The 12,861-nt window shown below is 37.7% G+C and overlaps 1 protein-coding gene, 1 non-coding gene and 1 pseudogene across 3 annotated transcripts in view; 2 read left to right on the top strand and 1 right to left on the bottom strand.

Moving 5' to 3' along the window:
• LOC110307720 overlaps positions 1-8,293 on the bottom strand; it is a 39,945-nt pseudogene extending 31,652 nt beyond the window's left edge. Inside the window, exon 1 of the transcript XR_002379457.1 lies at positions 8,237-8,293. The product of XR_002379457.1 is annotated as a G2/mitotic-specific cyclin-B1 pseudogene (transcript). The remainder of the gene's footprint in view (positions 1-8,236) is intronic.
• On the top strand, positions 8,164-10,139 carry LOC110308172 (cytochrome c oxidase subunit 7C, mitochondrial). The gene is made up of 3 exons (XM_021180556.2): positions 8,164-8,366; positions 9,093-9,235; positions 10,041-10,139. The coding sequence occupies exons 1-2, from the start codon at positions 8,292-8,294 to the stop codon at positions 9,207-9,209; spliced, it is 192 nt and encodes a 63-aa protein (XP_021036215.1). The 5' UTR covers positions 8,164-8,291; the 3' UTR covers positions 9,210-9,235; positions 10,041-10,139.
• LOC115029114 lies at positions 9,904-9,963 on the top strand. The gene has a single exon (XR_003834688.1). It is a non-coding gene; the product is annotated as a small nucleolar RNA Z39 (small nucleolar RNA).
• Positions 10,140-12,861: the final 2,722 nt, after the last annotated feature.

Genomic DNA, 12,861 nt, shown 5'->3' with positions numbered 1-12,861 from the left:
TGTGTGTGTGTGTGTGTGTGTGTGTGTGTGTGTGTGTGTGTGTCTCCCCACTCTCTGAGCTAGATGCAAAATGTAGGATTGTCTTTCTCAGTAGAATTTCCCTTTCTCTATCTAACATTACTCAGTGTGTCTCTTGGAGCACAGATACCTGACATTACTTGAAGAATGGCCCTGTGTAGAGCTCTCTGAAAGGAATGCATAACTCAGCATCCCATATGATAATTAGGTACAATGTGATGACAAATCAGCCCTTTCCACCATGCCCCTATATACCCTACCCCCAAAACTGTAAAGTAGAGCTGCCATACTGAAGCTGACTTGCACAAGTTTTTTCCCATATTTATGGAAGTCCAAATCCTGCTCACCACTTCTGCTCTTTCTACCCTCATGGGCTCCTGACCAACAGCTGTCAAAGAAAGGGAGATCCACAAATATAGTGTGATAAAAGACAAAACTAAAAATATTCTTCTGGTTAAAGGGAACTAAGGTAAAGTATACAATGACTAAATATAATATCAAACCATCAATTATATTACATACTAGAGAAGAAAAGCACTATTAAGCTTTAGAGAATGTTAATAGAACCTCTGACAAAATTGAGATAGCCTGATGAATTTAAATGTATACATTGATCCATACTGTTGCTATATACAAGAATGTCATTCATAGTCTAAGGGAATATACATTAAACTATTTGGTGGTATCATGGTGTATATTATGTTTTGTAAAATATCAAGAAAGAAACAAGGAAAGTAAAAATTATAAGCCAAATGGAATACAATATTTCTAAATGGTCCAAATTCAGTTAAAGAATATATATGCATATTGCTTTCTAATCTTATTTAGATTAGATTTTGTGCAAGATTTTGTTAGTTACATTTTTACAAATATTTCATAAACAAAAATAATAATCAAAAGTGAATTTACTTTATCATGGATGGAGGAGGAGGCCAGAGTCTTTGAGCTCTGAGAGAAAATCCAGGCCATTGCTATGGAGAAAACACAGCAGGTTCAAAAAGTGGTCATGGGAAGAAAAAGAAGATAAATCACCCCACCTTGGTGATTTATGGTTGTTGGAAATAAGTGTCTTGTTCTAAAGTAGTATTAACATTTATGAGTTGCCCTTTACTTCAGGAAATAACCTCTTTCCCATACTTAGGCTAGGCTTTGGCAGGCTTGAATTACCTGGGAAAGTGCCATTTTCAAAGTTAGATGTATATATTGGCTTGAAATCCAATCCTTCCTAGTCCACTGGAAGACAATGAAGATATGGTAGAAGCACAGTGTGGGTGTGTCACTGTAGTTGTCAGTGATCATATGAACCTTGCCATTCCACCTGACCTCCTAACACTCAACTGTATAGCTGACTCCTGAAACTGGAGAATTAACCATCCATCTTCTCCAACCAGCTTCCACTGTTTTGAAAGATCTACTCAACCAACAAAACACACACACACACACACACACACACACACACATACACACACGTGGATTGCCCTGATGTGGTTTGTATTTTGATGCTAATTCTGCTTCCTCATTAGGATCTGCCCTGACTAGGAGTGGATCACATACTCAAGTTGATTTCATGTGAACCTTCTCCCCACTTTAACTGGTCAAATAAAGGCTAGAGTCTTTTATTAGTCAGTGGAAGGTAAAGGTAGGGCTAGAGATTTTAGAGAGGGAAAGAGAGGAAGGAGGAAGAGGAGACAAGAAGCAGAGGAGAGAAAGGAACACAGAGGAAGAGGAGGTAGAAGGAAAATGGAGAAGAACCACATGCCCTGGAGGAGCCACAGGTAGCAAAGGATCTCATAGGTGGGCAATACAGTAATGTAGTTGTATATCTGCCCAATCTTGGCATGCAGCTTGTAAATATTATACCTAAGTTGCGTAATCTTTGTAAAGGCTTATTGGAGTTGGAGATTTACTGCAACATGTCCATACACATACACAGAGAGAGAGAGGGAGGGGGAGGGGGAGAGGGAGACAGAGACAGAGATGGAGACAGAGACAGAAAGACAGAATGTGTGTAAATGGAAACCATCTTACAACAACTCTCTGAAAATATCTATTTAGTACTAAGGATTTTTGTCATAAAAACAATAACACTTTCTACCAATTGCCTCATTCCTTATCAATTTCCTTTCACTTCATAATGTTAGGTAGCCACTTTGTGGATGAATACAATGATAATTTAAAAACTAGCTTTTATTCTAAATATTCCCATGGAATAGTAATGAGATAAGACATAACATTATAATACATGACATTAATTCCATGGAATATTATACATTTTTTTTTCTAAGTGAAGTGAACAGAGTTTGAAGTTGGTGATTTTGAAGGTGTTAATTTTTTTTCTGTAGGAAATTTGTATTAGGTAAGAGTTTTGAAGAGGACACTAGGGGATAAGTAAAGGAAAGGAGGAAATTTTAAACAAAAGAAATACAGTGTAGTCGAGTTCACTCATCAGAAAATGATTTTTCTTTCTTCTCATACCCTTGTCTCCCAGTGGCATCACTCAACCATACAGAAACTCGGCAGCATACGTGCAAATATTAATTAACTCAGTCCTGTCATGTTTTCTCCTTTTTCTAATGTCAGGTTTTTCTCTTATAGATCTGAAATTACAAACAGATGTCACAATGTCTGGAAGGTATATAAATTCAAGACCAAAAGATGTGTGTTAATTTGGATTTTTCAGTTTATGTTGTAAAGTTCTTCATTACACAATTCATTTTAAGTAAAGTTGAATTTGCATAACAAATATTGTATTTTAATTTTAGTTTCACTGTTCTACATAATATATTTCAGTCTCCAAATACTCCTGTGTGTCTGAAGAGTACCTTACTTTGTGATATACAACTTTCTTACTACTTAAAGTAAATGGATTTTATTTTTTAAATATGGCTTTTGAGTGGTTTTTTTTTTGTCCCTAAGGATAATTTTTGTTTTATGTTAACCAATTCATGGAATGTTTCATTTCTCCTCCAATGAACTTCATAGTAAAAATATATCACATTTTCCCAAAGTTTTTCCAAGGTAATTGGCATTTGTCTGGCTAGCTCCTACAATAGGAATACAGATTGCTAAGTGTCCTCTAGAAGAAGTGTAGCATTGTCCTTGCTGCAGGTCTCTACATTTGTCCCAAATTACTCCACAGCTTAGAGGCTATGTCAGCAATGTGCAAGACTCCTTATGGTTCTGGGGATGACAGGTTTATATGGAAAATGTTTCTTTGACATGGCTTATAAATGTGTCAGTGAGTAAAATGGTGGGGAGAGTCACCTAGGGCCCCTTATTCATGTGTCTGCAGTGTGGGTGGGAAGGAGAACATCTGTGGATTGGCAGAAAGACCTATCTTTATCACTTATTTTTCTCATCTGCCTCCTTGCACTCTCCATTTCTCCTTCCAGACTTATCTTCTTTCTCTTCCCATGACCACTTCTTGAACCTGCTGTGTTTTCTCCATATCAATAGCCTGGATTTTCTCTCAGATCTCAAAGACTGAGGATTAGTTTCTAATAAGGTGATGGACTTCTAAGAAAACATTCCTTAATGGAAGCTGCAAGCCTCAGATATATTGGAGTATGAGTCTATTGGATTCCTCTGGTCAAGCTCATAACAAAATACAAGAAAAGGCCCACTATGCTTCTCACTGCTCAGTGAAAAGTTAGGAGGAATCTGTGGTCAGTCATCCTTATTTTATTAACTTGTTACTCAAACAATAGAATACCACCAGATTCGTTTGAGCTTTCCCCCTTTCCATTATAGTGAATTTAAAAGAGACCAAGATAAGGACAAAATCTATTCTCAAAATATGCTATTAGGTTCTTAACTAGTTGATAATTTTAAAGGGTAATAAAGAGAACAATATATAATTAGTGTAAAACATCACTTATGATTATTTTTTGTTGGGTGGTGTGTGTGTGTAACACTGTGTGTTTAAGTATAAAACATGACTTATGATTAGTTGTTTGTTTCTTTTTTGAGGGTGGTGTGTTTCTGGAAAATATTAGACATACTAAAAAAATGCACATTCCAACATTCTGATCTCCGTGTTCATGGCGCTGCTTTATGTTCAATTTTTATCAAAGCTGAAAAATCATCCCAGTAAATGGAAAGATACTGGCATTTATTTAGGATAAACATATTAAATGACAAAACAAAGCTGCCATTCAGATCTATGATGTGAAATGTTTAGTGGAATATTGGAAAAGGGTTAATTTCTATTTTACTTTATTTATTTTTCTCTCATATATTTCATCCTGACTACAGTTTCCCTTCCCTGTCCCTCCTATCCTCCCAGAACCTCCTCCAACACTCACACCTCACCACCACTCTTGCCTCCCCTCAAAAAGAGCAGGCTTTCCAAAGACATCAGCTAAATATAGTATAACAAGCTACAATGAGACCTGGCATATACCATCACTTCAAAATTAGTCGTCACCCCAGTAGGAGGACAGGAATCCCACAAGTAGATCAAAGAGTCAGGGACAGCTCTAGCTCCAATTGTTAGGATTTACCCAAGAATACAAAATGTCTTACTTAGGGTTTTCATTGCTGTAAAGAGACACCACGGCCACAGCAACTCTTATAAAGGACAGAGTCACCATGACCACAGCCGCTCTTATAAAGGACATTTAATTGGAGCTTGCTTCCAGATTCAGAGTTTCAGTCTATTATCATTATGTCAGAAAGCATGGCAACATCTAGGAAGGCAGTGCTGGAGGAGCTGAGAGACCTACCTCTTGTTATTTAGGCAGTTATGAGAATACTGACTTCCACAAAGGTCTCAAAAGTCCACTACCACAGAACACACTTCCTCCAACAAGGCTACCTATTCCAACAAAATGACACTTCTTAATAGTGTCACTCCTTGGGCCATGTGTATTCAAACCACCACACCAAACTACTCAGACATAAAATATATGAAGAGGACCTAGGTTAGATCTCTACTGGTTCCCTGATCTCTTTGAGTTCCTATAAGTCCCTGTTACTTGATTCTGAGGACCATGTTCTCTTTGTATGTCCCTGACCCCTGTGGCTCCACCTATCCTTCATTCCTTTCCTTCACATGTCTCTGAAGTTCAACCTAGTGTTTGCTTTTGGTACTCTCCATCTGTTCCCATCAATTGCTTGATGAAGTCTCAAGTAATTGTTAGAACTAGGTAACAATTTATTAACTCTAAATATCCCCCATAACTGTTAATTGTTTGCAAGCATAACCATATTAGTATAGACCACATATTTGTGCCTAAAAATTTTGGAAGAGGCATTTCTGTGCCAGGTAGTGCTGGTCAAGCTGGTAGTGGGACTGGGCTCTGGGGACAAGATGGTTACAATTATTTGCATATTCCATGAATGTCCTCCCCTTTTGTGGACTCTAAGGAACTTCCCAGGAGGCTTTTAAGTAGAGGAAGCTTCTTACCTTTAGAACTTAGGGTTTTAAGTGGTAAGAAAGACAGCTCTCAATATTGTCACATCTGGAAAGGACACTGGCACATTCCAATTTCTGCTATCCTCTCCCAGGGACAGAGGTCCCAAGAAGCATACTCCACAATTCTTATGAAAATAATTGTGTAACTATGCTTGATCTGCTTCAGTTCTAAGTTAATTCTAGCCATTGGCCTGTGTGAATCACAGAGAAGATTCACTGATGTAAATTAGAATCAATGATAGATCAGTCTACAGGTAACATTATTTATAGTAGACTAAAAGGTAGAATTAAGAATAAGAAAGTACTCCCTATTTACAGTCTGGAGATTATAGGCCCTAGAGATGGATGACGGGGGACTGCTGTTGTTACTTTTACTAAATAGCAATGTTGTTGAACTCTCTGCTGAATATTTATACAAATAGATATGTGCTGCTGTCAGCCTTGGTGAAATAAGTCTTTCTGCAGTGGGCACTAGTCAGTACAGATTTATAACAACTCAAAACACAGAGAACAAGCATGAATGTTCAGGTCTAAACGGAACCTTTACACGACCTTCTCCTCCAAGCCTCAGGGAACATCAAGAAAGACAGGGTGGAAAAAATATAAGAACAGGAGGATGGGGAGGAGTACTTTGAAATGTTTTCTTCTGGGCATAGCATTACCATTGCACTTGCATATTCACAGTAGATAAGGTTATTTGCACATACCTGAGAAAAGATTAAACTAGTCAAAATCTAGCATAGGGGTGGCGGTCCAGTCACAAAACCTACCTCTAACTGAAGAGCAATTAACAGTTGATGGCTACTGGCGGAAGAAGGGCCAATTTTCCCTAGAACATGTCACAACTGGTGGGTTTCTTTGCCAAGTAGATGGCTAAAAACCCATTTACATTTCCATGTTAGCAATACTAAATGTACTCAGTGAGATATCTTAAACAAAGAAGGCATAAAGTTGGGAGGGGCACACATTGTAGGATGTACAAGGAGAGTTGGAGGGAGGACATAGACATCAAAATAAATTGTATACATGTATAGAATTTCCATAGAATAAACATAAGTATTGTTACAAATCTTTTAATATGAAAAAGGACAGAACAAAACTCTTCTAAAAATTTAAGAGGGGACTGAAGAGAAAGTTTAAGAGTGCTTGCTGCTCTTGCCAAAGGATGAAGAAAATATCTAATAAAAATATTTTTAAAATGAAATTCTCTCTCTCTCTCTCTCTCTCCCTCTCCATACCCCCCCCCCTCCACACACACTCCAAAAGTTAGGAGAGGAACTAATCTCCCTCTCCACCTCCCTTCATCTCTCTTTCTGTTATATATGGGCAAGACAATGGCACACTGATACTTCTGCCTTACTCTTTTAATGACAATACTCCAATAGTCCAAGAGAATCATCTAGATTAGGCAAGGATGGCCTACACTTTTGATAGACTTTGCAACTATGTTTAACAGGCAAATTCATAGATGTGTAGATGACAGATAGACGATAGATAGATAGATAGATAGATAGATAGATAGATAGACCAACAGACTGACAGACTGAGAGCTAGATGACAGAATGTAGTCCTGTGATTTGCTTAACTCCTGTTACTTTCTGAGCCTTAGTAGCTTGAATGAAATATTTTTACACATCTCTTAGGATATAGTTTCAGCCAAATTTTATCATCAAATATGGACCATATTTAGACTAATCTTAATTTAACAAGTCTATGTGGTGTCCTAAAAATTATAATTTTTAATTATAATATAATTACACCATTTCTCCATTTCTTTTTTCTCCCTCCAATCCCTTTCATGTACCCTGCCTTGTTCTCTTTCAAATTCATGGTTTCTTCATTTCATCCGGTATTGTTACATACATAAGTAATATTATACAGACTGAAAAGGTTATATTTATATATTTAGAGATACATACAGTGACCCCTTTTTCAAACAATATCCTCACAGAAGCAGGCGAGGTGGGATGGGATAGGGAGTTTGCGGCGCGGGGGGGTGGGGGTGGGTTGGTAAAGGGAATAACATGTGAAATGCAAATAAAGAAATTATCCAATTTAAAAAAAAAACAATAATCTACGAGTGTCTAGTAGCCTTGGCTAATGTTGATGCTCCATGAAACTGTTATGTTCAGCAGAAATAAACCAATTCCTAATCCAGGGTATCTCCAGAAGTCAGAAGGTTCTTATGTCTTCTCCAACCTAATCATGCTGCACATAGGAGTTTTTATCTGTATGTCATTTTATATCCAATTTCTATACCTTCAAAAAAAACCAGGTCTTAGCACTTCAGTCCAGTTTTCACCGCGGCATCCTTTGTGCTACATACTGTTTTATCAGTTGCTTCTGTTCTCTCAGACAGGACTATTAATGCACATCTTTCAACCTTGGCAAAGAACCATAATCAAAATGAGTGATATACTCACAAGAAAATAATTTTATATCTTGTTCCATTAACTTGAACACACATGTTAAAGCAGCTTTAGTTTCCTCAATAAGTTGTTTCTGGAAACAAATCCCAAGAATCCTAGATCTGAACTCATAAGACAGCTCAGGTCCTATTGAATCACTAAAGGTAAGCTATCACTTGGTGCTGGTGCGGGCTCATGATAGAGTCAGACTACATTTCCCACAATCCATCGGAGCCAATATGGCGCCCGGTATGATCTAAACTACAAAGCCCACAAACCTCAGAGCCCGCCGGTTGAGTACGTTTCAGGAAGTTCCTGCTGTAATTCCCATCTTCCCTTTCGGTCTTCGCGCTCAGCAGAGCAAGGTCGTGAAGAAAGGAGAGTTAGGTGGTACTGCCATTCCTTCCGCCTTCCGTGTCTGCGGCCCTCGCAGAACTTCCAGCAGCGACATGTTGGGCCAGAGTATCCGGAGGTTCACCACCTCCGTGGTCCGTCGCAGCCACTACGAGGAGGGTCCGGGGAAGGTGAGTGAGGCTCGGCTGCTTAGGGGCAAGGTGACGCTCGGCGGCCGGCCTAGAGCGTGTGGGGAGGGAAGTGACTGTCCAGGAGCTCGGGGAGACACGCAGGCCCCTCAGTCCACCTCCCGGTGAGAACTGGGAAGCACGGCGCCTAGCAGCTGCCTCCACGCCGCCTGTCAGCCCCAGAGCGAGGCCTGGAAGGTTCGGTTGGAGCTGGGCGGCGTCGGAGATTGAAGGTCATTGGAAACAAAAGGAGAGGGCCTGTGGCTGGTTATTAGCGCTTTAAACCAGCAAGCCATGTTTGAAGCGGCGATCCTCGGTTAGGCCCGGTTTAGCCCCCAGTGTAAGCAAACCGAGTACTTAGTGGTGACTGCCCCGAGATTGTTAGGTGAAGGCTGGTAAAGGGAAGAGAGAGGATGTGGAATAGGAAAAAGAGAAAATTGTACTGTGATTGATACTGAATTACGAATAACAACGAACTAGAATGATGCGTTTGTTTCTAAAAGTTACTACTTCGGAGAGTGATTTTTTTTTTTCAAATATTAAAAACAAAAAGACCCTTACACTTAATTGGGCTTACCAACTGGTATTCAGGAAACCTGGGTGTTAACTTAAAATGTTCTGTCGAATGCAGCTGATTATAAAATATGTGTTTGCTCCCGACCCTTTTATTAGAGCAAGTTCAGATGCTTTGAACGAATGTTTTTTGCCGTGTTCTTTATTTCTCAACAGAATTTGCCATTTTCAGTGGAAAACAAGTGGCGGTTGCTGGCTATGATGACCGTGTACTTTGGATCTGGATTTGCCGCACCTTTCTTTATAGTAAGGCACCAGCTACTTAAAAAATAAGGATATTTAATTCATCCCTTTAACAGGTAATTAGTAAGTTTCTAATTTTCCTAAAACAGTAATTTCTGTTCTATACCCTGTACACTCTTCTACAACATACAAGTAGATAGTTGTCTCCAGATTCCTTAAGATTAAGTGTAAATGTCATATTGGTAGAGGCAATTTGGAAAACCTATAAAAAAAATAAGTTTTGATCAGTAAAGGTCAGTATTTTACAAGTACTCCTTGACCCCAATAATCTGAATATATATTATGCAACACACCTGTAAAATAAGTAGTATTAAAACCCCATTGAAGACACAGAGATAAGTTGATTGAGTTTCAATAGCTAATAGCACTAGTGTAGGGTTCCTACATAGGATAATCTTGTTCTATGTATCAAACTTCATAAATCAGTGTTGTGTCTTCTACAGAAATAATTGAATCTTCAGCGGTAAAAGTGCACTAGGGATAGCCAACCTTTGACATTACCAAATGGTATTGACATCTACAAAGTTGATGGGAAAGAAACCCTGAAATGTTCCAGTGTTCTTTTCATTTCTACCACTCCTAGTTATCTATTTTATGGTATTAGTAAGTTAGTTTGCTGAGGTTGAAAAACTCGATAAGTTTCTCCGTAGACATGTTGCATAGTGGTAGCCTAGATCCCTTCATATACATAAGGGTTTATTTAGCATAATTCATGAAAATTTTGGTACATGTGATGAAGCAAATCAGTATGAATAAAATGATACTGTAAACGCTTTCTGATGTATCAAATTGATAGATGATATGAAATTGCTGTAACTTGTAAAGTCAGGCTTCTAATACCATTTTGTTTTTATTTTGCAGAATGAAGAAAGTTTAAGAGATGATCTGAAAATTATATTAAACTCTTGAACTCTTATACTAGAAAAAAATTGTAAATAAACTAATGACTTAAAGATTTAATGCCTCTTCTCTGCAATAAGGAATGTGATAGTTATTCCTTTTGTTTGATAAGAACTATATATGAGAGTTGGGGTGATGGGTCAGTGCATGACATGCTTTCAGGACCTGCTTATAAGGCCTGCTTTGATATCCTTGAGTACCCTGATCAAGAGCTGGCAAGCATAATAGCCTGCTTTTGATCCCAACACCCAAGAGGCATAAAATCTCTGGTCGAGCTGGTTTGCTAAGCTAACTAGGATTAACACTGAACTCTGGGTTCAACAAAAGACTTTGCTTTAGAAGGCAGTAGAGGAAGATACCTGAGGTAACGTTGGATTTCTATTTGCAAGCTCACACATGTCTCAAATGAGAATGCATATGCATAAAAACAGTTGCATATGATTTAGACTTTATTATAATCTTAAATTACTGGATTTCATTAACTTGTTTCTTAAATCAGGAACATGTAGTAACAATTTGAATATACATACTCATCCTAACTTAAATTTAAAAGCCTTTAGAGATAGGTTTCTCAGTGATTAATCATTTGACGAATCAATAAGTTCTAGTGAATTGGGTACTTTGACTATTTTCTTTCTAGATTTATAACCTAAAATTGAAGGTTTTGTATTTGATAGTACTGCTAACCAATAAGTCATGCTTAGAACAGTATTAAAATAATTCCAAGGGAATATAACAGCATATAGGACAAATAATTTTTCAGGGGTATCCTATGTGGAAGGTAAGAGAAAGTTACCACTAGCAATTATGTCATTATTGAGTATTTGTTAGCAAGGAAACCCTGCTTAGCACTTGAAATGCCATAGTGGACTTTCTAAGGATTACTTGTTGGCAGGGAAAGGTAGCAACTGAATATTCTAGACCCTAGTGTCACTCTTGGAATACCACCAATGGTGGAAAAATAGAAAAAAAAAAAAACAAAACAGGTTTTGATGAAAGGATGTTATCACTGTTTTTGAACCATAATAGTATTTAAAATAAAAACAGTATGTGAAAATAGATTGCTGCATTCTTAAAATGATTGTGAACACTTAGTATGCCTACAGGACAATTGCTGGGAAGAATTCATACATAACTGAAAGGATTCATGGCTTGAACAGTTAAAGACTTTAGCTGATGTGATACAGCTTAATGCATAGTGCAATCACTGTCTAGCCTCCAAAGTGTATATAGCATTTACAGTAATATTTGAAAAAAAAAAAACTTACCAAGAGGGATCATACGGTATAGTCAGTAACTTACCATTATTAAGTTCACATAGGCTTCTTGTTAGTATAATTGCCACTAAAAATGGTTTTAATAATTAAGTTGACTTCAGAAAAAAAAATGCATTTCCTTAGAAACAAATAAATAGACCTTTTGCAGTTCTCAAGACTCCACAACACAGGAGTTAAACTGGGCAGGTAGTCTGGAAGAATAGAAGGAATGTGGGTTTGACATAAAAGCATGTATGGCTAAAATATACAGACCAAACTCAGTATTAGCAAAGGCCTCTTCATTTTTTTTTTTTTTTTTAATTTATGAGTATCAAGACTACTTGCTTGTGATAATGATAAAATGTGTGGGCTGGCACGCAATCAAGAGATTCCCAAAATCCATTCAAAGCCATGGAGGGAAGAATACTGGCCAAAGAATAGATCTCTTAAGCACATGGGGAAGCCAGCTTACATTTTATCTTTTAATCTCAAGTTCTGTTAAAGACATCTCAAGGTCTTGACACCTGCATTCATCCATATGCAAAAATGAAAACATTTCTAGGATTTGAGTATAGGAAACTGACGGGATAGACAACTAAATGAATATTGATGAAGGTGGTCCTAGAACTGTTCAAGAGGTATTTACAACAAACACCTGCCTGTCTGAGCTATAGTTCATATTTAAGCCTTACCATGTCTTATCCGGATATAGTGCACTTTCATATGCTCTATCCTCCAGTAAAACTCCAGTATGAACAGTGGTATATAGTCACATCCAAGTAATTTCAGCCTCACACTCATACCTTGTCATGTCTTCCTTCAGATATCATCTTTAGATTGTCTCTATTGAGGCCTTTCATAATCCAAAACACTAGACATTGTCTCCAACTCTATTGATAGTTTTATAATTAACCATGCATTGACATTCATTTCAATATGCAGGTTTTCCATACAAATTTGTCATCTTTTAAGATTGAAGAGGCTTGTTCATGTATTTCATCTGTAATCTAGTGAGTAGTGAATGAACATCTTAAGAGATTCAGAACCAAAGGTGATATTCCCGTAAAAGTCAAATTCACAGCTTTTATGTTTCAGTGTACCATAAGTAAAAATGTCCCCCCAAACTGAACTAGGGTCTCCCAAATATGAATATATTGAAATAATTCAAGTGTGGGAACACAAAGGTGGGATTTGTACCAAAATGTAACTCAGGAGTGCATGGTTTATTCAATTTCTTTGCCCAAACTTCACTGATGATGGGAAAATACTGACTTATCTTTTGGCAGACTAAAGACAGATTTATATTATTCTAAGAAAAGAAACTTAGAGCTTAAGAGACCAGGGCATCACTGAGGCTCTGATTAACCAGGCCAACCAAAAAACAAAGTACTCTCAAAGGAAAGAGCCAAGAGTGTAATAGAAGACACCAGATCACAGGGCTCCCAATGGAGAAGCTAGAGAAAGTACCCAAGGAGTTAAAGGGATATGCAACCCTATAGGGGGAACAACATGATGAACTAACCAGT

Source organism: Mus caroli, chromosome 13, assembly GCF_900094665.2.
Source record: "Mus caroli chromosome 13, CAROLI_EIJ_v1.1, whole genome shotgun sequence".
Lineage (NCBI taxonomy): Eukaryota > Metazoa > Chordata > Mammalia > Rodentia > Muridae > Mus > Mus caroli.
Note: the sequence above shows the minus strand (reverse complement) of the source record. Positions and strands in the feature narration are given on the sequence as shown.

What these genes read in the sequence shown, in the direction of transcription:
- LOC110308172 (XM_021180556.2), top strand. Translation starts at nt 8,292, where the DNA reads ATGTTGGGCCAGAGTATCCGGAGGTTCACCACCTCCGTGGTCCGTCGC. An exon ending in ACGAGGAGGGTCCGGGGAAG is followed by an intron (nt 8,367 to 9,092) that starts GTGAGTGAGGCT and finishes ATTTCTCAACAG; the next exon opens with AATTTGCCATTTTCAGTGGA.